Source organism: Pleurodeles waltl, chromosome 1_1, assembly GCF_031143425.1.
Source record: "Pleurodeles waltl isolate 20211129_DDA chromosome 1_1, aPleWal1.hap1.20221129, whole genome shotgun sequence".
NCBI classification, from domain to species: domain Eukaryota; kingdom Metazoa; phylum Chordata; class Amphibia; order Caudata; family Salamandridae; genus Pleurodeles; species Pleurodeles waltl.
The window spans coordinates 958,631,243-958,657,564 of record NC_090436.1 but is presented as its reverse complement, the minus strand read 5'-3'; the positions used below and the strand labels follow the sequence as shown (position 1 = coordinate 958,657,564).

Below are 26,322 nucleotides of genomic sequence, written 5' to 3'. Positions count from 1 at the left end.
GGGCACCAGTTTGCTAGCAGCACTTCAAGATAGTTGATCTACTCCTTGGACTATTTGACCAATAGGTAACAATATTTGAAATAGTCTGGTACTGGTGGCTGCACCCTTACATATATGTTTGTTTAACCTATTATAAATTCCAATTGTATTTTGTTTTCTGGCTGCCACCTAGTTTTGAAATGCATAAACATGATTTGCTTTTGCTAAGAAATAATGCTCGAGGATAGTTTGGCAGATCAGCAAGAATGGAATGTGCTATTAGTTTAATCTCCGAAGGAGCTCTATACTCTATAGTTTACTAGATATTTACTGTTGAAAACTTTGCTGTAAAAATCACAGTTTTGGGGCATTTTCTCTAAGTTTTATGGAAGCAGGATCCACCAAATGTCCTCGTACTATTTTCAAAATTGGAATGAAATGTATTCCCTAAGTACCTCCACTGCAACCAAAATCAGCCCTAGGAATTCCAACTTTTGGTGGACAAGAAACCGAAGGAGCAAGGAGGTAAAATAATAGTCCCAGTATAGTAGTGGGCTTGCTGGGATGTGAACTCAGGCCATTTAGCTACCACGAGTGTCAGACAGTGTTTCTTCATGACTGCTTAAGGGTAGCACCACTAGGTGGACTACTATTACATAAAAGGCAGAACACAGAGCTAGGAATTGATCAAGGTAACCCAGTTTTTAATCAAGTGATGAAGGCTATGATTATGAAAGTGCCAGGAGAAATTTGCAGAGTGTTGGGTTCTAAATACAGTGAATTTAGACTTCACTTCTTGTTGAATGGATTTAGTTCTTATCTGCACATCCCTTGCAAAGCAGCCCCCTAAGGACATTCTTTTTAAGGCCTTTTTTGGTTTAAGTTTCTTTCAGTCAGGGCAGGACTGGGGAACCAAAGGCAACGGTAACAGACGTGCGTACACCAACCCCGCTCCCTTCCTTTTCTCACTCTAGCTCTCTCTTCCCATCCACCAATTCTCTCTCTTTTTCTTTCCTTCTCTACTAGCTTGCACCTTCTCCGCTGCCCCTCCTCCCTCGCCCGCCCCCTTCCCCCACCTACGTCCCCTGTATCTCCAAGCGGACTGCTGCAGTTAAAGTTGAGGAGCAGTAAAAAGTGACAGAAGCACCAGCTTCGGGATTTCAAAAGCGGCCTTCAAGAGCCCACTGGGAAAATGCTTCATTGAATAAAAGGACAGTCCAGTCGTCCTTTCTGTCCCAGGACACAGAGTCAGCCACTCAAGCCCAGAAATCAGTATGTGGTATGCCCTACAGTTTGATCTCTTTGAAGTTAACCGTAGCACTGAAACATCTGTTGATATGTTGATGGTTGCAGTAGTTTAGGTACTAGAACACACGAATGAGAGAACAGGGTGTCGGAGTGAGGGCGTAGAGGCCCCCTCAAAAGACCCCTAAGGTTTTGTTACACGACTGCCGGTAAACACACAAAGGATCGTGTTTAGTCAGTTTAAATTGTTGATACAATGTTGCTTACAGGTGTTAAATCAGCAGCGTGGGGTTTATAGAAGGCAAATGCAAAGCACAAAGTAAAACACGTTTACTTTTTCTGACAGAGCAGGAAACCTGCATGAGCGAGTAAAGCCTCGGCGTAGCACCAGAGAGAAGTGAGCTAAGATCCGTACTTCCTGAAAATTTAGCTCACATCAGGCAACACAGTGACTGCTGCGACCTGCAGGGCTTGAGGAAGAAGTATCCGCTAAGCAGACTTCTTAGCACTAAAGAAGACCTCCACCCCAGTGCGCCACAGCATGACCGCCTCGGGTATGTATTTAATTCTCATGTGTAGCTTGATACGATTTGTTGTTTTAAAGTCGTGTTGAAGACTGCTTGGCTCAGAGTGAAAACCCTGGCTGGCACCCCGCGCGCGCGAGCGCGCTGTTCCTCGCTGCAGGCGCTGACGAGAAAAGAGAAGTCTTGTTAACTCTCTCATGCAGCTTCATTAAAAAGTTGAACTGTTTTACCACTCTTTCTCGTCCTTTCCAAATAACGGATTTGCATCTGATGGGTGGTCATAATCTGCTTTCTCTTTTGGTCGTTTATTTCGGCTTTCTAATTAGCGTCTTTCATTTGCCTCGCGCGCCAAATACAGCACATGGGGGACTGCACACATTTGAAATAAAAGAGTGAGAAACAAAACACGCACATAATTGGAATTGGCTTGCTGCACTTACTTTCGGTATTCAATAGATGAAGGTGCATATATTAAATTATTGATTTACACATCGTCAGGTTTAGCTGTGATTCCACTCAGCTAGGCTTCGGAGAGCGCTACAGTCAGAAATAATATCAGGTCAGCAGAATGCAAGGATACAGTAACAACAGTAGCATCTGACAGTGGGAGGAAGCAGGGTACTAAATAATTACCCAATATGAATTAGCAGATGTACATATAAGCCCTAGCGGAAAAGCAGTATCAAAATCACCTCTTGGGTGGACACAAACATGTGTAATAAGGATATAGGGGCGTGAAATATTGAGGTCAAAAACAGAAGCAAATCAGTCACGCAAAGCCTTCAACGGCACAGGCATGTACGTGTTGGCATTTTCATTTTAGAGACATACTTTTGAGATAAATGCCCGATTAGACTTGACAGCCTTAGGGTGGTCTTGTTTTTGCTGGTATTTGGGCTCTGAGCTCTTTAGCCATGTCTCAGACCTGCCGTTGCAGAGCATGTATGTGCAGCTTTACACTGCCACGTCGACTTGGCCAAATAACCCTTTTGCAAGGCCCAAACCTTCCATTTTTATACCTATATTTCACACCTATGGTAGGCCCTGGCAACCCAGAGGGCAGAGTGCAATGTACTAAAAGGCAGGCCATGTACTTTTTAGTTGTATATGTACTGGTAGTAAAAAACTCCCAAAGTTGTTTTACATTACTACAAGGCTTACCTCTCCCATAGGATAACATTGCGATTACCTTATTACATTTTGTAAGTGTAATTCACAATCTGTAAGATATAAACTTTTCAAGTTGTGTGTCTCTGGAATCACAATTTGAAATCATAATTTATGGGGAAGTCAGGTTTTAAATTGCAATTCCGAAAATGCCACTTTTAAAAAGTTGACATTTTCTTACTTTAGCCATTTGGTGCCTGCTGCCTGTCTCTGATCATGTCTGAGGTGGGTGACAGCTGAGCTTTGTGCATTTCACCTAAACAACAACACTCAGTGGGAGCTTGGCTATGTCTTGATGGGCCATCCTGGGAGGATGGGATGGAGTTGCTGGGCACAGCCTCACTTACACGTCATTAGACTGTGTTCTGTCCCCACACAACTGGCTGCATAACCCCGTGTAGTGAGTCTGGAGCCAGGACATGAAGGACAGGAACCTCTGTACACTTCAAAGGCCTGTTTTTAAAGTCCCCCCCGCTTCAAGGGCCCAAATGGGTATAAGTACTGGACCTATGACACCACCACTTTAGTACACTTCTGGACCCGTGGATACTCTGCCAGGAACATGGACTGGTGTGCTGCTGATAGGGCTCTGTTGGACTGCCACTCTGAAGGAACTGCTGCCTTTGCGTGTTGACCTGCTGCCTGCTGCCCTCTTGTCTGAAGAGGAAGAACTGGACTTAGGATCCATATTGACCCCAGTGTGACTCAAAGGGCTAGTCTACTGGCACCCTGATCTGAGCCTCATAGACATAACAGGCTCCCTACACCTCCTAGACCCATCTGCAATGAGCTCCTCATCCCCAAGAGGAGCCTCTCAGATCCTGAGCCCTTGGAAGTGTTTTTCAGGCTCTTTAAGTCAGCTTTTGACCTCTTTGCGAATGTGACTGGGCCTGTTCACTCCAGAACCTCGTTGCTCGTCTAGAAATCCAGCACCAGCAGCCTCAAGTCCGACCTTTCACACAGAAAGTATCACCACTCATAACCGCGAGGCTCCAGCCCTTCCTTCTGCGGTGCCTGGCTGGCTCTTATCACACCGCCGACTATCGCCAGTGATGCCTTCCTTGCTCCCGGCAAACTTCTTCCCTGCGAATGGGACTCTTGGCATAAATCTTGAGAAGGTAAAAATTCTGTGGGATTAAGCTGGGCCTGTATCCAACCCACACTCCATTGTGGTCAGCTTGAACTTTTGACCCTGTCTAGCAAAACCAGATAGCCGCGGTTGGCGCTTTCTGTTTCCAGATGCTATTCTACAGTTTATTCTTTAAAAATTCATACCTTTGGTGCTACTGATTGGATTTTTGTCATTTTGGTCTTGTTTTATTTATTTTATTTCACCCTACCTTTCTAACTCAGAGTCTTTTTTGCATGGTGTTTTCACTGTGTTACTGTTTGAAGTGTTACACAAATACTATCTAAGTTAAGGCTGACTGCTCTGTTCTACATCACCAGAGGGTGAGCACAGTTTAATTTGGTATTGCTTGTGCCTTGCCTTACTTTGACTAGGATTGTGGTTACTGCTTAACCAGGGCTCATAGCTCAGTCAACCAGGAGCCCAATTTCTAACACTTGAGTCAAATAGTTGAAAGTACGGTAGTGAAAACAAGAAGATAGATAATACAGAGTTTTCAGGGAGAAAATTGTAGTATAAGACAATGCTAACAGAGTGTTAGGTTACTAATCCCACCGGGGAATTAGAACACCGACATCAGGATGTGGGACTGAGATGCAGGCAGTTTAAGGTTGTGCAAAATTTGTGAGTTTTCCCATGCAAAATGAACATAATTCTGTTCAAATTATGGCAAATTAATCATATTGTGAAATATCCTAGCCAGGATCTTGCTTAACAATTGTAGGAATGGACATTCCTTGCATAGATAAATCAAGCCGGAGACTGGTGTGAGGAGAACGAGTCTACCAGAAACATGTGAGATTTCATGAGGATTGTCTTGAGTGATGTCATTTAACATGTCATCATAAGCAATGCACGGCATGGGTCCAAGCTACAGTTAACTCAGTAAATTATAATTGTGAATTTCAGTGTTTTTTATTTTAAAAGTTAGATTTTGCCTTATTTCAACACCCAACTATAACATCACTTTAACCTTAGTTTTTTCAATGAAGTTCCAGTTTTTTTTTAACATAAGCTAATATCTTATCACCATATCTAACTATAACTAACTTAATGTATATATTAAATTATATATATATATATATATATATATATATATATATATATATATATATATATATATGTGTGTATATACATATATGATACATATATAAATACATATATATATACATATTATCTACTGGCGGTCGCCAGTAAGTAGGTATAGTTAGGTATAGTTAGGTAACCTTAGTGCCATTTAATGATTCTTCATGAAATTGTCCCAAAAAAGTGTGTCCAAGGATCGTGTCATACATGGAAAGTTTCAGGGTGATTATCTATCTATCTATCTATCTATCTATCTATCTATCTATCTATCTATATATATACATATATATATATATATATATATGTATATATATATATATATATATATATATATGAACCCACAAACTCTTTACCCTCCTAATTACAACCTGCACTAAGCCCGTTAGCCATTCAAATTACTACCCATCTGAACCCTTAAAATCTCTTATCCCTCAAAATTGCTACCTATCCACCCAGAATCCTAAAAAATACTAACCCTCTGTTTACTATCCACTTGGAACCCTAAAAATCCCCTTAGCCACCCAAACCATAACTATGGGCCATATTTCTTTTGATTAAATTGTATTACCTTGGAATTTTGAAATTGTGTTGTACTTTCTCAACTGATTTGTGATAGAAACTAAAGGGTACAGATCTCATGGTGAGATCGGATTTGCTGTCAGCACTTCAACCAGGAAGTGATAGCAGCCATCTTTGGACCAATGTACACCCCATTGAAATGCATTGTAGTGAATGGCAGATTTGAGAGTCACAAAAAGGAGAACGTATAAAGGGTGAGATTTTAGTTACAATGTGTCATTTGTTTTAGTATTTGTGGTGTGTTCTAAGTTGATTTTAACCTTTGAAAAAGCCTTCTGCTTGATTTCATGAATCATGTTTAAGAGAAAACTGTTCTCATGAATTTCCCATACAGGTTATTGAAGGTGCTCCAGAAGCTAAAATGAGAGCATATTTTCTGCAAATTCACACTATCTTTCTCAGTCATATGAGAATGACATCTGATATTCTCAATACAAAAATCGCTTGTGCTCTACTGCAGCTGCTGCAGAACAAATAGAGCGCTAACAGTCTTACTTATGACAAACGTGTAGCACACCTCTAGCTATCTTGATTGAATCAAACTGGTAAAAAATAAAATATTTTATTTAGAATGGAACAAAATGAAGGGGTTTATTTTGTCATAGACATTATGGTTAGAGCTGTAAAAAGAGTAATTAGGACACATTTTAAGTGAGTTCTCAAATATCTTCTTCTATTTCATTAAAACATTCTGACATGCAGATTGAAACGTGCACTTTCAAAACCAGCAGCAGACTGAAGGTTAACTCCCTGATGATAAACAGATTTATTACAGTGTTATAATGAGCAACTGGAGTGCTAACATTCTGAATTCATGTCAAAAGTATGGCACATCTTAACGCCATCTTGATGGAACCGTTACTGCACTAAGGGCCAGATGTAGCAAACTGTTTGTGACTCGCAAACGGCGAAAATCGCCGTTTGCGACTCGCAAATGCGTGTTTGCTATGCTGAAATGCATTTTGCGAGTCGGAACAGACTCGCAAAATGCATTTCCGAGTCGCAAATAGGAAGGGGTGTTCCCTTCCTATTTGCGAGTCGCAGTGGTATGGAATTCCATTTACGACCGCGTACGCGGTCGCAAATGGAGTTGCAGTTACCATCCACTTGAAGTGGATGGTAACCCACTCGCAAACCGGAAGGGGTCCCCATGGGACCCCTTCCCCTTTGTGACTGGACCCAAAATTATTTTTTCAGGGCAGGCAGTGGTCCAAGGGACCACTGCCTGCCCTGAAAAAATCCAAAACTAAAGGTTTCGGTTTTTTTTCTAAGTGCAGCTCGTTTTCCTTTAAGGAAAACGGGCTACACTTGGAAAAAAAAACTGCTTTATTTAAAAGCAGTCACGGACATGGAGGTCTGCTATTCCCAGCATGAGGTGCAGCTTCCCAGCAGGCCTCCAGCCCTGTGAGTGCTCAGAGTCGCTATGGGGGCGCAAATTGCGACCCACCTCATTAATATTAATGAGGTGGGTCTTTGCGACCTCATAGCAACTCGCAGAAGGTGTCTGAGACACCTTTCTGCATAGCAAATTGCGACTTGCAATTTGCGAGTCGCACGGACTCGCAAGTCGCAATTTGCTAGTTTCCTACATCTGGCCCTAAATGAGGAAATGAGTGTAACATTAATGTAAAACATCTAACGCTAATGTGGCCCAATGATGCAAATATCTAAGCAGCAGAAACTCATAGTGGCGCAAGTCAGGCATTGTGCCACTTTGAAACACCTTGCGCCACAAAATGCCTATGACAGGCATTATGTATGCAAGAGGGGTGTACAGAAGGTAGGGGGAAGCCAAAATGGTACAGTGGAATCTAACAAAAACAACTGTGCCATATATTGCTGCTACTTTTGACACCTACTCAGAGCAGCTGTTTAAAGGGGGCATACCATTAGTACCAATGGGACCTTGATTACTATTCATGGTAAGGGCCTAAATCTTATCTCAGAGCCTGAACAGTACATCAATTGCATCAAACACCTCATATCTTATTGCCCCCTACCTTGTCCCATGGTATGGAGTCTGTAAAATGCAGCGCACACATGGTTGTGGTAGAGGGATGCTAAGGGTGGAAAGAAAAGTGGCCCGCCACTGGCTTCTGTGCCCCTTTACTTTAATCTGCCCCATAGTCAGGAAGAATAAACATCTCCTAAATAATTCACTACCACATGAATTTGTTGGTGGGATGTAGGCATTGTCTCTAGCTAATACAATTTACTTTGTCACACACATATCACACGTGTGTTGGTCTGATGTGTTTGTAGCAATCCAAGAAATATACGTGAAGACTGCAGTACAAATGTATGGGCTAGGTAGGAAAAGGCTAGCAAGTACCTACAATGACAGGTTTCTGTCTGCTAGGTAACCTAGCTAAGCCTGAATGACAACATTACACGTGCGAACAGACTTCTCAGTGCCACTCACATGTATTAGCAAGAGAGTGACATACAGGGAGGAAGACAGAAAAATGTCTAGATGTATTGCACCCAATCAACTCGGAATGTGCATGTTAGTCAAGCAAAGTACTAACAAGTCACAGACCCTTGCCAAATTGTATGTGTGAAGAATGACATAGAAAGCTTGATTGTGTCATTCCCTCTACTCATAGCTGACATGAGTAATCACAGTACCAAGATACACTCCTTGGTAATGTTACATAGGTTGTGGAAAGCAAATGTGAGCATGTGGCCATGTATGAAAAATGATGTGAAGCCTCAATAGAAAAGTTGTGAGAGAAGTTGGAAGACTTGGAGGGCTTGTTCTGCTGAAATGATCTATGGATACTAGTAGTACCTCAAAATACCAAGGGTTTAGCCATGAACCTGTTTCTGGATGATCTCATCCTGAAACAGATGCAAACACATGGACTCCCAAAAATAATTTAGGTGGAGGGAGCCCACCGAATCCCAGGTCACCATGAAAGCCATAAGTACACCCATGGCCCATCATAGCAAGACTCATAAACGTCCATACCGGGACGTGAGTCATCAAGCAGCTCGCTGTGCCCCTCCATTGCATATAGGTAAAGCTTTGGTTACCTTTGTCCACAATTTCTGTCTTTGGGTCCAGAGGCTGGCTCCCAGTGTCCTCTAGGTAAAGAAGGCTCTGAGGGAACGAGATTACAAGTAAAGAATGATTTTTCCGGCACAGCTTTCATTAGTCACAGCATGCAAAACTCACTTTTTAGCAAGCCCAGAAGCTGGTCATGATTGGTTGGATTGAATATCAGCTGGCGGGAGGGTCAAGACACTGCAACCACCCTAAGAGGTGCCGTGGTAGCAACATGGTAAAGGAGTGTAGTGAAACACTTGAAGTGGAGGTGCGGGTCAAAACATATAGCGCCTAGCATGGGGCATCGTCCAGATCATCCAAACGGATCTTGGGACCCAGGGGGAGTCAAGAGAAGCTTGTAGGATCATAAATGTGGCACTGGATATGCACCCAAAGTGTCTTGTGGGTGGGCTGGGAGCAGGCTGCGATTATCCTAAATTGAAAATTGGGAGCAAGATTAAGACAGAGGATATGAGACACCAACATGGTAAAGACAGTCCAGCAAGGGACTGGGTGGGGGCCAGAAGGTGGTAGTGCTGCATACTAGTTAGCAGTATGTTTGTTTGGGGCAACAGCTGCTATACGCAGTTGGGGTGGTGGGCAGTTAGGAATATGGAGCACAGTGTTGCAGGGAGGGTGGAGTGATGATTGCAGAGGGTTAATTGGATAGTTGCTGTAGGTGATGTTCAAGCAAAATATATAGGGCTAGTCAACACAGCTGAGGCACATATGGTAATCAGTCTCACAGTCTGAACCCCAAACAGCTTAGGGCCCGCGGTGTGTGGTCCTTTAACCATACAGTGGGATGTCCAAAGTTACTATGTTAACCCTAAGGATAGTATCCTGGAATGTAAATGGCCTACCCGACAAAGTCAAATGGGGAGTGCTGCCCCAGTTCATCATACCAGATTCCCCTGAGATGGTTCTTCTACAAGAGTTACACCTCCTAGGCCATAGGTGTAATGCCCTTCACCATCTGGGAAACAATAAGGCTGCTAATTTGGGCCATATCACCTCCTCTAGAGGAGTAGGAATGTTTGTGAGGAGAACACTGCCCCTGGTTATTTGGCAAATATGGCCCGGTCTGCTGGGTCTCTCTGTGGTGTTCTTTGGGATCTGGGGGGGCATCTTAAACATACCTTCAGTTGATATCACAACATGACCTCACAACTCTGTCCTACTACTACTGACCTCACTGCTACACAGTCCTCCAGATGGGGAAGTGATCATGTCAGGGGACCTCAATGCAATGCTGAGTAATGGCATACACCGATATCCCCCCAGGCCCTTAGACTCAGTAAGATGACCATTAGCAGACTTCCTCACTGCCCAGGGACTGCCATATGTATGGTGTACCCTTAACCCAGGAAGCCAGCACTTCATCCTTTTACTTGGGAGTGCATGATAGTCTTTCCTGAATTGATTAGTTTCTCATGCTGACTCACCAGCTGTTAAAAGTCAATGAGGCCACTAACTTAACCAGAGTATTTCTGACTTCTCTCCCCTGTGGCTGATGTATGGTGGGGTCGAGAAGACAAACACTACCCGCATCATATTGAGGCCTTGGTACTTTAAAGAGTCAAAAAGTTTAGAATGGATGTTAGACGCAAAAGACAAGCATTTTCAGGAAAACAGCACATCAGTTGAATCTCCACTCACGTTGTGGGTGGCCTATGAGACAGTAGTCAAGGGGGGGTGTCTCGCCATGATGGCGCAAGGGAACCAACTTAAAAGGGACAAATTGAAGTCTCTTGAGTTTTGTCCCTTGAGGCCGGCATACCTCATAAGGAGGGATCACAGGAAGCCCACATCCTTGCCATGAAGAAAAATCAATACTGAGACGTGGCCAAGGAAGCTTCAAATATGCACCATAAGGCAGTACAGCATTAATGTAATGGAAGACACAACAAGAAAAATATTGGCCTGGCTGGACAGGTATGAGGCAGAGGATAAATGGGTACCTGGGATCCAGAAGGAGTCAGGGGAACTTGCTAGTAGTGGACAAACCATATCCTAAATGTCTGGCCACTACTGTGGGAAAATCGATTATGCAAGGTATTTTGCCACATAAAACAAAGCAGGCAAGCTCCTGGGTGACATGCCCCACCCAAGCCTCACTACAGAGGATAAAGAAGCCTTAGAAGACACACTTTCCTTGGAGGAAGTTGTAAGAGGCATCAGGGATGTGAAACCCGTCAAAGTATCAGGTTCCTATGAGGTAACAATGGAAGCATATAAGTTGACAGCCACTTAGCTTGCCTTACATCTGAAGCAGTTAGATCAGTTCCAGGCTTCCACAGTGGTGATCCACAAAGAAAGGAAGCCCAAGGAGGACAGTATCTGTACCCTAGGTCTACAGACAAGACAGTTAAAAACAATTATCAATGACCTAACCAAGCATCCAAGGAATAACCACACCGATTATTGGCAAATTATGTGAAACAATGGGAACTGAAGAGACATGTACTGCACAAGCAAGCTGACATTCCCCAGTATATGACAGGACACGCCTGACATCAAGTCTCTCAAAGGCAACTATATATACTTGGCCATGGGATTACAAATGTGCAGATGTATGTCTGTAGGGGACTGTGCATTGCAGGGCAGATGATCCATCATGAGGATGTGAGATCACCAACCAACACCCCCTCAAAATCCTGATTAGGCTTCATTGATCCTTGACACAGTCAGGGGCCTGCTGATTGCGCACAGTGAACTGAGCTGAGGTGACCACAGTCAACCGGTATTCATACCTGCAACAATGGCTCTGTATGGCCATTCCAATTACAAATTGATGACTAGGGTGCCATCACTGCATTAGAGCACCCCTGCTGTACAGATTGCATTCAATTGCATCAATCCGACAATAACATATATGTTTGAGTAATTAAACTTAGAAAATTTATGTTAGCACAACACACCTAAATGTATCTATACATGTCCCAGCTAGGTGGACCAGGCTTGTTGCTGTCAATTTGAAGATGGACAAATGTGTACAATTAACACCATTAAATGTGTACGTGTCACATGATTACTTACAAATGATCATGACCAGTACAAATGACCCCCCAATGTGTAGCATGTGTTACACAGATACGAGTACAAAGCTTTGGAACAATGGCCTACATATAAGATAGCTGCATTCGAGATTTGGTATGTGTCCAATCCCTAAACACACCACTGTATCTTGCAGTACATATATTATCACACAAAATACATGTCACATAAAAAGGTACAATCACACGTGTCAGCACATCATCTCCAACGTTTTGCATGCATGGAGAACCATTTGTTACATGTGTTACATGTGTTGCTCTGCATCATTAACTCTGCTCCTTCCAACACACCTGAGTGCACATATATGTGCACTCACACTGAAATGGCTGACAGGATCTTATGTCGGCCTTAGTCAACAGCATCCTTTGCAAAAGGTTTGTTAAGGGTATGATATGCCAGAACATGTATTGCACATGGGCCTTCCCATCTTATGATGGGTATAGGAACGTACAGTCGGAATTCTACCTAGACAATGTGGTAGTCCCACAACATGAGTAGCATTCCCTTTGGTACACTAAGTACACATTGGTAAACATGTACGTAGCTAAGAATCTTCATACACAGGCACATTTGCAAACTGTATCAGTCCTCACGTGCATCATACACACATATGTACATATGGTTACACATTCCTACGTTACAGGTACACAATAAAATGCACATGCATACAAATATAGCCGTACCATACTAATACATAGATGCATAGCCCCTGTAACAAGAAATGTGAATGTGGGTGTACTGTCAGTCTTTTCACCTAAATCCACAAATGGACGTTATGCGTCAAAAAGTTTAACGCATATGGTACATCTCCATGGAGTGCAAATAACTAAAATGATGCATGGCACCATGTGTGTCTGAACTGTCTTCCTTTCTCAGCCTTCCCTCAAAAATCTACGCATGCCTGGTATGCATCAAAAAAATTGAAACATACCATTGTCCTACAAACATCGCAATTTCCAAAAATGATGACTGGCATCTGCGTGTCAATTGCAAGTCAACAGGCCTTGTCAGCCTTCACAGTAAAAATCCATGCATGGTGTCACACATCAAAAAAATGACGCATATCAGGAAACATAAGGTATACACAGGAAGTGATGTAACAGGACGTCCTTGCTGCACATATGATAAAGTGAATTTACTTTCACTTTTACTTTACAGTCTATTGTGTCTGTGGTTGAGAGAAGTTGTGTGGAAGTGGTTATGGCTGAGGAGTGGTGGTTGGTGAGAGGTTTATGCTTGTCCTGTAGCTGTTCAGTCCTTTTTGTTGTGTTTTTGAGTTTTGTGTAGTGTAATTGTCCTGTCATTGTATTAGTATTGTTGGTTCTTGGGGCAGTGTAGTTTGTTGGTGTATTTAGGGTTAAGTGGGCTTATTTTATATTTTTTCGGGTCATTGGTTGCTGTGGAGGGAGACAGCAGGATGTCTGGCAATGGAGGGGCCCAGCGCAGGAGTCCATATGAACTGGGGAGGTTCATTTGGTCAGTGTGCCACTACCTCCCCAACATGTTGAGATGGGTTGCCGTGTGATCATGGGCTACCCTACCAAGGCCAGGAAGCTGCACTCGGGAAAGATCATGTTCCAGCTGCGCAGAATGTTCGAAGTGGACCACACAGACCACCAGATCAAGGTCTGGTAGGCAGACCTCATTGCCAGGGAAGGCGATCTCCTGGATCACCTGGTGGTTCGGATTAGAGGGCCTGTTGGTAAGTAACATTACATTGCTACATACTCCTTTGCATGTGCATGACAGTAGGACATAAGGAAAATAACAGAACTTCATGAGAAAGGTGAGGCCATCAAGCAGCAGGTGTAAGGAAAGTGTCACTGTACCCAGTGCAGCACCACTTTCCTTGCACCCCTTAGTACCCCCCCAACACCACCATGTGTGTGCTGTATCTAAGATACAATGCACACGGCGGCAGTAGGGGGTGCTAAGGGGCATAAGGAAAGTGGCACTACACGGGGTGCTGCAACACTTACCTATTATGTGCCCCTGAGCTTTGCACAATTAACAATGTCCTGTCCCCCGTAAATGTGATGTATGAATCAGAGACATATATGTATGGTTGATTCATATATGTTACTGGGTGCTACTTATGTCTGTGTGACTGACATGTTGTAGATAGCACTGTGTCATTCCTAAAACTACAATATAGGAGAGGTTTCCACTTTTGAAGACCCCAATGCAGCCAGTAAGTGTCACCGTATATATCACATGTGTACATACAGTGTTGTGTCTGAGAGGATTTGATGTGTATTAAGCCATGTACAAATGGCATGTGTGTCAATTTCAACACCATCATCTAACCTTGGGTATCGAACTCATGTCTGATGGTATGCTGAGGATGTTGAACTTATAGAATGTGGCACATGTGCCGACGAGTGCTGCAATGGATTAGTGGGTCTCAGGAAATGTTTTGTATGGCCACAAACACACTGATGTCAGTCACAATATGTGTCAGAGGTGCTGGCTCTCTACAATGCATAGATGTAGCGAACATGTTTCACAGCAACCGTTCTAGCACTGTGTGCCACATGTTGCACAAATGTAGTTAGGACATGGTACAATATATGGACCTGGGTATAGCCCTCCAAGGGCGTTTCGCAAGGAGATACTTGCACCCCCAGTGCTTCCCTGCTCTTCAATAATAAATTAAGGCTCCGGATGTACAAGAAGCTCTGTTGAGTAATACATCAGTCAGTTGAGTAAACATTGAGATTTGTGCTCTTCTCCAGAAGGATATGGGACAAGACCATGTATTGTAGCAATTAAGATTTGTGCAGATGAAACAATAGGTTTTAGCCATCATGATAGTTGTAGGCAAAGCATGATTACATCACATGTGTATGAAATGTGCATTGTGATTGTATACCTGGTAGTTAGGAGGTGTATCAAGTTTGTGCATAGATAGGGGCAGATACAGGTAAACAGGCACTGGACCCAGTGCTGCAGCACTTCTCTTGCGGTCCTTAGCTCCCCCTATCTGCCACCATGTGTGTGCCGTATATGATATACTGCACACCACGGCACTGGCTATGCGCCAAATGTTGGTAACATCATGATGAACATAATGTACCATTCATGGTTAGTGCAAGAGAATCTAATGCTAACCGTGGACTGGACATAGGGCCCATTGTGACCAATGATGGGCTTCCCTTTAGTTCCATCTCTGAGCTCGCATTAAAACTAGGAAAAAAAATGAGCTAATTGGAGGCACAGTGCAAGCTTTATGGATTGTCAGCCCCATTAGTTTGTCCCTCCCTACTTTAGGGACATTTCTTTTGCATACAGCAAATCTGCCACAAGCATATGTTGGTGTAAGGATGTACAATGTGGGTCAATGCATGCATTTTGAGACTTTGTTAAAGTGGCACGAGGGGAAGGTGCAGCTTGGATCCACATTGGCAACTATTTATATGAAGGTACTGTTGCATTACAGGCCAGTGACATTGGGCCCGTGCTGCAACATTGATGCAACTTGTGCCTGTTCTTACGCATGAAGTTGTCCCTTTATGCACAATGCCAACCTTTCCCACAACACAGGCAGCCTTGTAACATGATAAAATGGAAGCTACTTGTACAGCAGCACAAATGATGATCACAGACATGCCCCATATGTTGTATTTGTTCAGTTTTGTGACCTTTTCCGAATGGTGCATGGAGGTGTGTGAGAGTTGTTGTTGGGCCACCCTGTGTGAGTAGCGTAGGACATGTTGCACACTGAGGCCCTAATTTTTTCTGAAGTGGCACAGCTCAGTGCAGCGGCAAAAATATCTGCACCACGCTGAGACACTTTTAAAACACAGGGGTGCGCCGTATTTACAGGAATACAGCGCACCTCTGGGTTTTCCCTTACGCTTATTTAAGCTCCCTGCACCAACGAAGGCATCCTTGCACTATGGTGCAAGGATGCCTGTGTTGAGGAGATAGATTGTTTATATGCAGGAGGGTGTCCCTTCCTGCACATAAACAATCTATTGTGGCAATTTGGCATTTCTCTGTGTGCTGCAGGATGCAGCACACATAAGAAGGGCAATGACATGAGGAGGAAGGAAAGCATTTCGCCTTGTTGCACCATTGTAACACCACCCCTGGGGTGGTGTTGAATTTAGTCACAGCCTCAGGTTAACATGTAGTCTTGGATCTGGAGCAACAACAATATGCAATAGATGTTGTTGTGGTACAGCCACTGCCACACTGATTGCACCCCCTTGCAGGCAAAGTGCTGTGTGTGTAGGGGCCATATTTACAAAGTGGTGTCAAGCCACAGTAAGTGGCTTAACACCACGTTATGTATATATCAAAGTGCATAGCACCACCAGAGTGTCACTAAAAGTGAGGCTCCAGTGGTATTGGGGCCTTTCGATTCTGGCCCTATATGTCCTGATGCAACCCTTTTGACTGCATTCAGTGTTTGCTGTGTGCCTCCCCCTTCTGCCATTTGTAAATGTCAGATTTCAGATAGCCCCCCCCAACCTACCATGTATTTGTGGTAGTTCTTGGTAGTCTGTGCTGTCCTGCAATTCCAGTGACCAGTTCCTCCAGGGTGACTGCTGCCACATCTCCTCCAGCTCACCCAGGTCCTCCTAGGACTTCTACCTCCAATCTGCAGTGCTGCCTTTTGGTTCCTGGACAGTTTCTCCTTAGTTCTGTGCTTGCAATCGTGCCAGCGCTTCTTACAATCAGTGACAGTCCTCTTTACCTCTACCACACTGTTGACTTTACCTACTATTGCCCGCCATATTGCCTCTCTCCTACCTATTGGCAATTTGGAGGTGATGAAGAGCTGTTGTTGGTGCTCCGTCACCTCTCTAACTGAGATGTCATTCTCTTCCTCACTAAAGCGACACTTCTGCTTCCTCTTTTCCTTCTCCTGGGACTTTGCTGGTCCCTCCTGGCTGGTACTGGACTGAATGGGATCTCTCTGGGGTTTCTCCTGTCCTAAATTCTCCAGTTTGTCTAAGTTTTTTTTTCTTGCTGCCGCGTTTTTTTTTACACTAATGCTGTTAAATACAGCACTAACATGTTTAGCATAAAAAACCATAAACCATGCTGCAAAACATTCTAACCCCCCTTTTACATCATTAGCATAATTTTTCCTATGGCATGTCACAATGGTTAGCATAATTTTTGTTTACACTGGCGCTAAGGAATGGCGTTAGCCCGCGGTAATTCTTTTCACGCACAAATGCTCCAGCGCAGTTGTGCATAATTTTTCCTAAATCAGGGCCATAGGGCCCGATTTATCTTGGGGTGTTACCACCAAGTCGCATCAGTGGCAGACCCAAGAAGACCATCAAGTTGACGGTGTCTTGCCCGCCTTATTTAGATATTACAGCTCTCCAAGCAGAGGACTGGGATGGATTGGTGATGGAGGGAGACAATGGTGGGATCCAATGGAATTTGTACAATGGCATGAGCTATGGAATAGAGGTAAGTGACACACACACACACACTGTACCACAGCCATATGTGCCCTGTGCAGTACACACTACACAGCACGCCACATACACACCATCACCCGTTACAATTCTAACACAACGTAGCCCGTACAAGCCAAAAACACACTCCATGACACAACATACACACATCATTGACAATGCACCCACACATGACACAACCACAACAACCAACATACTAGACACTCAGCTACCCAGACACACTCACACACAAGCAAAAATACACATATCATGACAATGTCCGCCACACAACAACAACACTCACCTGAATGTGCCACATGGCAACACAACAAATACAACAACATTGGTCCCACATGCAAGTGGCACACATAAAGTCACAACCACATCACACACTCCCGCTACCTCCACCTCAACCAGCCAGTCAACACACACATATACATATACATGTTCTGAATCACTTACACAACAGATAGCACAAACCTATCTGTACAGGTCCCCTTGCAATGTGCACACATTGACACCATTGTCCAGTGTGAGTGTACCGTCATTGTGGTGCCACCATTCATTTTGGAATGAATGATGACACCACAATGACAATTGTATATGTGTGCAAAATGCGTGTTGTTCCAGTGTGTCCCCTGCCATTTGTGACACAATTGTCTCCCCGACATATGCTGTCACAGTGATTTAAAAAAAATACTGACATGTATATGCCTGCAGTGGTCCCGGACCTCCTGTGCAGTACATACCCAATGTACCCTGGCAATGAGGCATCTCTACCTTTGAGTCCAGCGATAGGGTGTTAGACTTGGCATCATTGGCATGGTCTCCCCTAACTTTTTGCCTCTACTTCCCAGGTTGTTTATGTTTGCTGGACTCTGTTTTTGCTGTTTTGTTTGCTCCGGGACACTTTACTACTGCTGACCAGTGCTAAAGTGTAAGTGTCCCCTATATAAATTATATCACTTCAGGAACCAAGAGGAACCTCTGCCAAGGGGAAGAGCTGGAGAAGCTGGAGGAGTACTGCCCCTTTGCCTGTGACTGTGCTTTGCTGGGTTGGACTGCAGTAGCTGCTACTGCCTGAGAGAAGACAAAGACTGACTTTTGTGTGACTTCCCACTGGTGAAGAATCTCCAAAGGCTTGAAAATGAGCATGCCTCCTGTTGTTGAAGTCTCAGGGACACCAAAGACTTCTCTCTTCCAGCACTTGGGCTTTCTGCTGAGAGTCCTCCCTGCCAAGTGGTGCCCTAACCTGTCTTTGGGCCCTTGAAAGGTGCAGGTGGTGGAAAAGGACAGAAATCCACACTAAGACCGCCGGGCGGAGGTAACGTTTGATGCACCACCCGCTTCGCGGCTGAAAAACGGCACGCCACCAGGCTCACGGCTAAAATCAACACTCCACCTACATCGCAGCTGGGAGATCAACGCAATGTGGCTGGAGAAACGACGCGCAACACCCACAGCGGCTGCTGTTCACGACACAAGCCCCCATGCAGCACTTTTTCTTGACACCGTGCAACCAGATTTCGACGCATCATCGCTGATCGCAGAAAATCTACGCAAGGCCTGCCCAGGCCCGAGGTGCCCGTCCGGATCGACGCAGTTCTCTCTTGCGGGAGACAACAAACAATGCACGCTGACCCGACTAGAGAAGGAATGACGCACGCTCTCGCCTGCGTGTGAGAAATCGACACATTGCTGGCCTTTTTCGGCACACACTCTGCTGTGCAGCTTTATTTTGATGCTACCCAGGTACTTTTGTATGCTAACAATATTCTCACTGTTTTCTAAAGGATTTAAGACACTTTTGCTTTTTAAATTCATAACTTGACTTGTGTATGATGGATTTTTGTGATTTTGGTCTCGTTTTGTTTGAAAAATATATATTTTTCTAAACCTGTGTTGTGTCGTTTTGTAGTGTTTTCGCTGAGTTAGTGTGTGTTGGTACAAATACTTTACACCTTGCATCTGAAGTTAAGCTTGCTTGCTTGTGCCAACCTACCAAGGGGGAGAGCGGGGGTTAACTGAGGGTGATTCTTCTTTACCATGACTAGAGTGAGGGTCTTTGCTTGGACAGGGTGTAACCTGGCTGCCAACCAAAGACCCAGTTTCTAACACAGGGGATTAGTGTTTTCTCCATGGGTCGGTGGCAGCAGTAAAAGCAGGAGTTGTCCAGTTGTGTCCAGTCGAAGACTTAGATGGAATGTGGCCAAAACGGTGAGTTTTCAGTCCTTCTCCCTGCCCCTTAATCCTCCAACTCAGAAGTGGAGGTCAGATTGACACTTTTTTTGTGGTGATAAGGCACCTACAAATCTGCACGGTTGGAAAGGTAGCCGGGGTCATGCCGGCAGCCACTTTTGCCTTTCCCACCGTCCACACAGGCAGTGTTTCTTGGAAGATGCAGTGGTTCAAATACGGGCTTTCGTCTATGGGACTGCCAACATCTAAATACGGCAGTCGGACCATCACAGCGACGGACGGGTTTTCAGTCGAAAACTCAATGGCGGGACCATTACAGCCATCATCTGAAGCAGGCCCTATTGTTTTGCAGTTTTATGTAGCACAGCCTTGGCCTGAAGAAATTGGAGTGCTTCACATGAGCATCAGTTACATTACACAAGGACACATTCATTTTGGTTTAGGGCATGGGGAGATTAAGTGATTTTCCAAAAATCACAGTTTGTCTAGTGATGTCGAAACTCAATTCCCCAGTTCCAAAGTCTGCATCTCTGGGCATAACACCACATCCTCTGCCCTAAGTTTACCAAATAATTAAGTGATCAACTTGAAAAACCATAAAGATAGCAAATAATTTCAAAGTGCCTTGTCTCTATTTGAGTACTCAGAAAATATGTTCTCATTTTAGTTTTTTACAGCACTAACCATAATTTCTATGGGTATAAGACCCTCTCATTTTTATAATAATTCCTGAAGGAAATGCATTATGTATTACAGTTTTGATTACATCAAGAAGATGTCCTGTGTGCCAGACGTTTGTAATAAACATAGAATGTTAGCAATCTAGTTGTTCACTAAAATACTGTGGAGGGGCAGAGGTCAGGGGCACAGACTTGGATAATTGAGGGAAGGGAGGAGGTTGCAGAGACAACAAGTTGACTATGCTGGGCAGGCCAGATGGGCAGTGCCAGCACAACAGGCCATGAAGAGCAAAACCCACCATGCAGGAAAGGCAAGAGTGGCTGTGACTATATAACAGATCATTGATGCAGAAGGAGGAGGCAGTAGCAGTACAACTATACATGCCAACAGGCCCGATTTACGCATGAGACTCCCAATGTTTTTAAGCTCAAAAGAGCTTTATTCTATCTGCCTCCTGCCTAAAATCTCCTCTTTTTCAATGTAATTCAAAGGAGAAAATCAGTTATAGAGGTTTTGTTTCCAAAATCTTCCTTCTACCAAGTTCAAAGTGTTGGCAAGTATGGTTCATTGGATCAAAGAGGGCAGGAAGAATGAGGTAGGGACATGGATTCAGATAGCAGAAGGACGGAGGGAACTGGGCGGGGGCATTACATTTACCTTACAGGGCAAGTTTCAGGGATTGCAACAGCACATTTGCACCACACAGGGCAAGCATGATGGTAGTGCAGCAAAAGGTCCACGAAGGGCAGGAGGGAGGTGGAAGTGGCAACACATCGGACCATGTAGGGCGGAGGGAGGGGGCCAGTGCATGGACTCAGACAACAGAGGGTAGGAATTAGGTTGATGTGGCAGCAAGCTAGCTATTCAGGGCAGGCGGGATGTCAGTGGCAGAAAAACACCCAGACAGGGCAGCATTGAGGGAGCAGGTGCCTGGACTTTGACAATGGATTGCAAGGAGAAGTGGGCAGGAGAACAATCTTGGGTGGAGCCAGCGCAATGCCAGGCCAGGCTCGCATCCAACCCCTCCTCCCACCATGCATTCCAATGGGTATCTTCCTTAAAGTTCAAAAACCCTAGAAATTCCCTGACAAAACTATGGGTACAAGAACATAATAGTTAAGAAATGAAAATAAAAACCTTAGAAATTTACTAAAAAAACAGAGGTTACAGGGATGTTATAGTTAGTTTTCGATTTCACACACAAAACCATAGAAATACAGCTGTTATAGTAAGTGACTATAACTTGTGCCCTAGGGTAACTATAACTCGCCACCTCGCCATGCACTGCTAATCACTCCGGATATTACATCACTCAAGACACCTTCTATGACATCATTGATAACATCACTGTAACCTTTGCAGTAAACTGTGCATATCAAGGGCGCGAGTTATAGTTACCTTAGGGCACAAGTTATAGTTACTTGAAATAATGAAATAGCTAACTATAACAGCTGAAATAATGAAATATACTGTATATATATTTCTCTCTCTCTTTCTCTCTCTCGCTCTCTCTCTCTCTATATATATATATATATATATGCAAGTTATAGTTACTTGAAAGAATTATAACTATAACTAATGAATTTCTCTCTCTCTCTCTCTCGCTCTCTCTCTCTCTCTCTATAGAGACCCCAGATATAGAGAGAGAGAGCGAGAGAGAGAGAGAGAGAGAGAGAGAAATTCAGTAGTTATAGTTATAATTGTTTCAAGTAACTATAACTTGCATATATATATATATATAGAGAGAGAGAGAGCGAGAGAGAGAGAGAGAGAGAGAAATTCAGTAGTTATAGTTATAATTCTTTCAAGTAACTCCCAAGTTAACTATAACTCGCGCTCTCACCATGCACAGTCATTTTACTGCTAATGTTTCCTTTATACTTTTAAGGACATCATAGACGTTGTCATGACTGCTGTAATATCTGGGGTAATTAGCAGTGCAGTTCAGGCCCTGTGGCCAACCCCCATAACAACCCAACCCCACACTGCGTATGGCTTTCGGCCTTCCACAGCGGGGATTGGCTGTGGCCAGGCCCTGCGCCAAACCCTATAACAACCCAACCCTGTGTATGGCCTTCAGCTGTGCACAGCGGGGTTGATAGCAGGGCCTGGCTGGCAGCCAGCCCCTATAACTACCCAGCCTTGTGCACACCTTTTTCTTTGAAAACCTAGTCCTACCTATAACTGCCTAGTGGTGGTGACGGCCACTATGTTTAAGATATATATATATATATATATATATATATATATATATATATATATATATATATATATATATATATATATATATATAGCACTTAAAACCATCCTGACACGTGATTGGCATGTTATATGAATATATTGTCCGCCTAAACAGCAAGCCCCGATGGGCCTGAATCTTGATGAGGAGCTTTCGGTACATATAGGATGCTAGGATTTGAAATATGAAATTTGAACGATTGAAATTGATCTGTTGATATATCTGTTATTTTTTAGAGGAGCATACACATGTAGATAAGAGCTAGATGCATTTATGGGGAGATGATAGTGTCGTTCAGCACTTTTTCTATTTTATATTTTTGACACGCTTATCTGGTTTGTGCACAAGGTGTTATTTCTCTCTTTATAAACAAGAGATGAAAGATTAAAGTACTTGTTATAAAATAAAAAATATAAGTTGGTGAATTAGAGATAGAAAGTGGGGATCTTGATGCAGGAATATACATGTGCTGAATAGATTAATGATGCGGTATACACATTTAAAAGTTCGGAATATCATATGGCCAATTGGCCAGTAAGTATAGAAACAAGTATTCACTAGTGACATTGACAAAATTTGTCTTTAAGACTTGTTTAGACTTGTTCACAATTTATTAGGTGTAAGGAATCATGATATATCATTGTCCTTTCAACCAGTGTATATGAACTAGGTATTTACATAAAAAGTTTTTATAAAAAGTTTTCAGAAAAGATAAAAACATGTTTTGCTTCTTAACAGTGCTAAATTTATATTTGTTAAAGAATAAAAGTCTGATCTGGTATTGTGGGTGTAATTAGAAATTGACAAATTGCTAACGTTGAAATGTACTGTTTTTCGTAATTTTAGGACAAGACCGGAGGCTCCTATTATGCGTTCTTTTCCTGCTTTAATAAAACAGCAGCAAGTGAAGAAACTACAAATCCCATGGGCGTAGAGAAAACGAGCCAATGGGAAACAATTTGTAGTCCATAAACAGTAACCAATGAACATTAATGAATGGTATTATGACTTAACTGGACTGCGAACAGCCCTCTTTTCTTGCTGCTCGCAGCCAGTTAAGTCATTTTTTTCTTCATTACTCTGTGTTATGTGTAGTTTATGAGTTAAATGCTGTCTTGAATTTAGAGATTTTGGTGTGCGTACACGCGCTGTGCAAATTTTGTGCTCCTTTCATTTTTCTGCCTAGCCGGCAAGTTGCTGCACGTTTATTTTATTGATTTTTATTCACTTTACAGTCGCGCACGCTTCCTCGTGCGCGCTGTGCTCCAGGAGCGGTTTCACCCGCTCCTCAGACGTTCAGCCGTTATTTCGGCTCGCGCTTGAGGAGAGAGGTGTTTCCTGACTCCTGGTGTTTTCCCTCAAGCTGTTTAGCGCGTCCCCAGCGTTTTACTTACCGGCTGTTCTCCTCCTCCTGACGTGCTCCTCTGCCTTCTGTCGCCTGTGTGTAAGACGGCCCAGTTACACACCCCGGGGTGGGGCTTACTAGACTTTTCACTCCCCCTCCTTTCCACATTAACTCCTTAGCACCTAGTTTGACTGGTTGTGTTTCATTTCTTGGTCCTTCAGTACTGCATAACAAATATGGAGTCTGGCAGTTCCACTTCTCTTCAGGTTGACTAGGAGGAAGTGTCTGCTATTAAACAAGACATAAATATGTTTATTCAAAATTCAGTACAACAAGCTGTCAATACTTCTATTAATAAATTATCGAAAAATCTAGAATCTTCGGTTTTAAAGATGCTCAACAAGTCTTTATCTGCCCAGTCTGCAGGGGATTGCAGACACCGCCCTTCCCCCAGGTCAAAAAATGTACAAAAATCGGGGTTTAAGATTTGTGAGGTTTCCTCACCCATGGCAGAGGACACGGTTCCTGAAAAGACTCCGAGTAAGGAGAATACAATTTCAGAAGGTACAGCTCAAAAACGCAAGGCCAAAACTAAACATGTCATGTCTCCCTTAATAATTTCCTCTATACCTGACACTGATGACGATGTACCTGATGCAGATTCAGATGTTGATCCATCTGACCATGACGATGTTTGCTCCTCGCCCATTTCTAAGAAGTCTAAACTCTCTTCATCTGACGCAGGCACCTCAAATCCACTTCTAGATTGTGAAGGTGTGCCTATGTTTGATCCCTCATTTATTTTACAGCCCAATTCGACTGAATGGTATCCAGCCGCTCATGTGGGGGAATATGTGTCAGCCAAATTATTTAGTTCTCTGGACAAACAAACACGGGCCAAGCTTAGATCAGAGTGTCCTCGTCCCTCTCTGGGGAACAAGTCTTCCACTACCCCTATTATCGACCAACCTATTTTAACTTTCTTCACCAAATTTGGAAAAGATCCTAGAAAAGGAATCGATAAAGCCTGGTCCTCATGCCAGGACAAATTATTGGATATCATTGGCCCTCTCACCCGGATTTTTGACATGGCTGAATCCGCCAGGATTGATGGGTCCTTTATTGATCCAGAAGAACTGTCCTTATGGGTCCAGAGGTCGGTATGCCTTCTGGGAAACGCTAATTCGGCTATTTCTCAAGAAAGGCGCAAAGCCATTCTTCTTAAACTAGATCCCAAACTTGTACACCTGGCCACTCTCCAACCCCAGGTAAAAACAGAGGGTTTTTTATTTGGTGACAATTTTATTAAAGAGATAGGCAAATACGTAGCCACTTTCACCTCGTTGGATAAGGCTCAACAGTCTTTAAAGAAGGTATTTCATCAGCGGGTTTTTGTCAGGGTCGGCAGAGGCAGGAGCCGCTTTGCCAGCCGCTCCTACTACAATCAAGGCTCCCATGGCAATTACAACACAGGATACCAAGAATTCAGACCTCAGTTTTATCCACAAAGGACCAGAGGGTTTCGCTCCAGAGGCCTAAAAAATACCAGAAATCCCAACCAAACAGGTAAATCTTTTTCTTTCTCATGTCTCCGTGGGCGGTCGTCTTTGTCATTTTCTCCCAAATTGGTTATTAATCCCCTCAGATCCTTGGGTTCTAAGCACTGTTCAGGGTTATATGATAGAATTCTATTCAATCCCATTGCAAACCATCGCCCCTCCTCTTGCTCGTTTCTCTACAGACATGTCCGCTCTTATTTCTTTGGAAGTTCAGTCCCTTCTCCAGAAGTAGGCTATTGCTCTCACCCACCCAGACCCTGCAGGTTTCACCAGCTCCATTTTCTTGGTTCAAAAGAAGAACAAGAAGCTGTGACCTGTTATCAATCTCAAGTTTTTCAACCAGTTTGTCGTTTACCGCCACTTCAAGATGGAAACCATCCTTCATCTCAGGGATTCCCTAATGCAGAATGATTGGATGGTTCGTTTGGATTTGCAGGAGGCCTACTTGGTTGTTCTGATACATCCAGAACACAGGAAGTTTCTCCAATTCCAATGGCTCGATCAATTCTTCCACTTTACATCTCTACCTTTCGGTCTTTCCTCAGCGTCATGGTGTTTCACCAAACTCATGAAGCCAGTGGTGGCACACCTCAGAGCTCAGGGCGTAAGACTCCTCATCTATCTAGGCGATATTCTCCTCATGAGTCAATCACAATTACTCACAACCCACCTCAATCTAACCTGTACTCTCCTATCGGACTTGGGGTTCATTATCAACAAGGAGAAATCTCTTCTTCTTCCTACCCAAAGTATAGAATTCTTAGGTTTTCTAATAAATTCAGTTTCGGCCAGTCTTCTTCTCCCTTCTGCAAAAATAAAATCTATCAAGTCAGAGATTCTTCAAGTATTACGTCATTCATCCATTTCTCTAAGAACCCTCGCTCGCGTCATCGGTCTTCTTTTCTCTTCCATTCAGGCCATATTTCCAGGTCCCTTGCATTACCGGGCACTGCAGCGTCTAAAGATTCAACATTTATGCAAAGGGCTTTCTTATGCAGACGTTATTCCTCTGGATTACGATTCCCGTACAGAGTTGCAATGGTGGACAGACCATTTAGACGCCT

General features: G+C 43.6%; 1 protein-coding gene across 1 annotated transcript in view; it reads left to right on the top strand.

The window, feature by feature from the left end:
• The first annotated feature begins 1,660 nt into the window (after positions 1-1,660).
• Positions 1,661-26,322, top strand: part of BANK1 (B cell scaffold protein with ankyrin repeats 1) — a 2,047,355-nt gene continuing 2,022,693 nt past the window's right edge. The window contains exon 1 of the mRNA XM_069230214.1: positions 1,661-1,778. Within this exon, the coding sequence (XP_069086315.1) occupies positions 1,766-1,778 (13 nt within the window). The 5' untranslated portion in view covers positions 1,661-1,765. The remainder of the gene's footprint in view (positions 1,779-26,322) is intronic.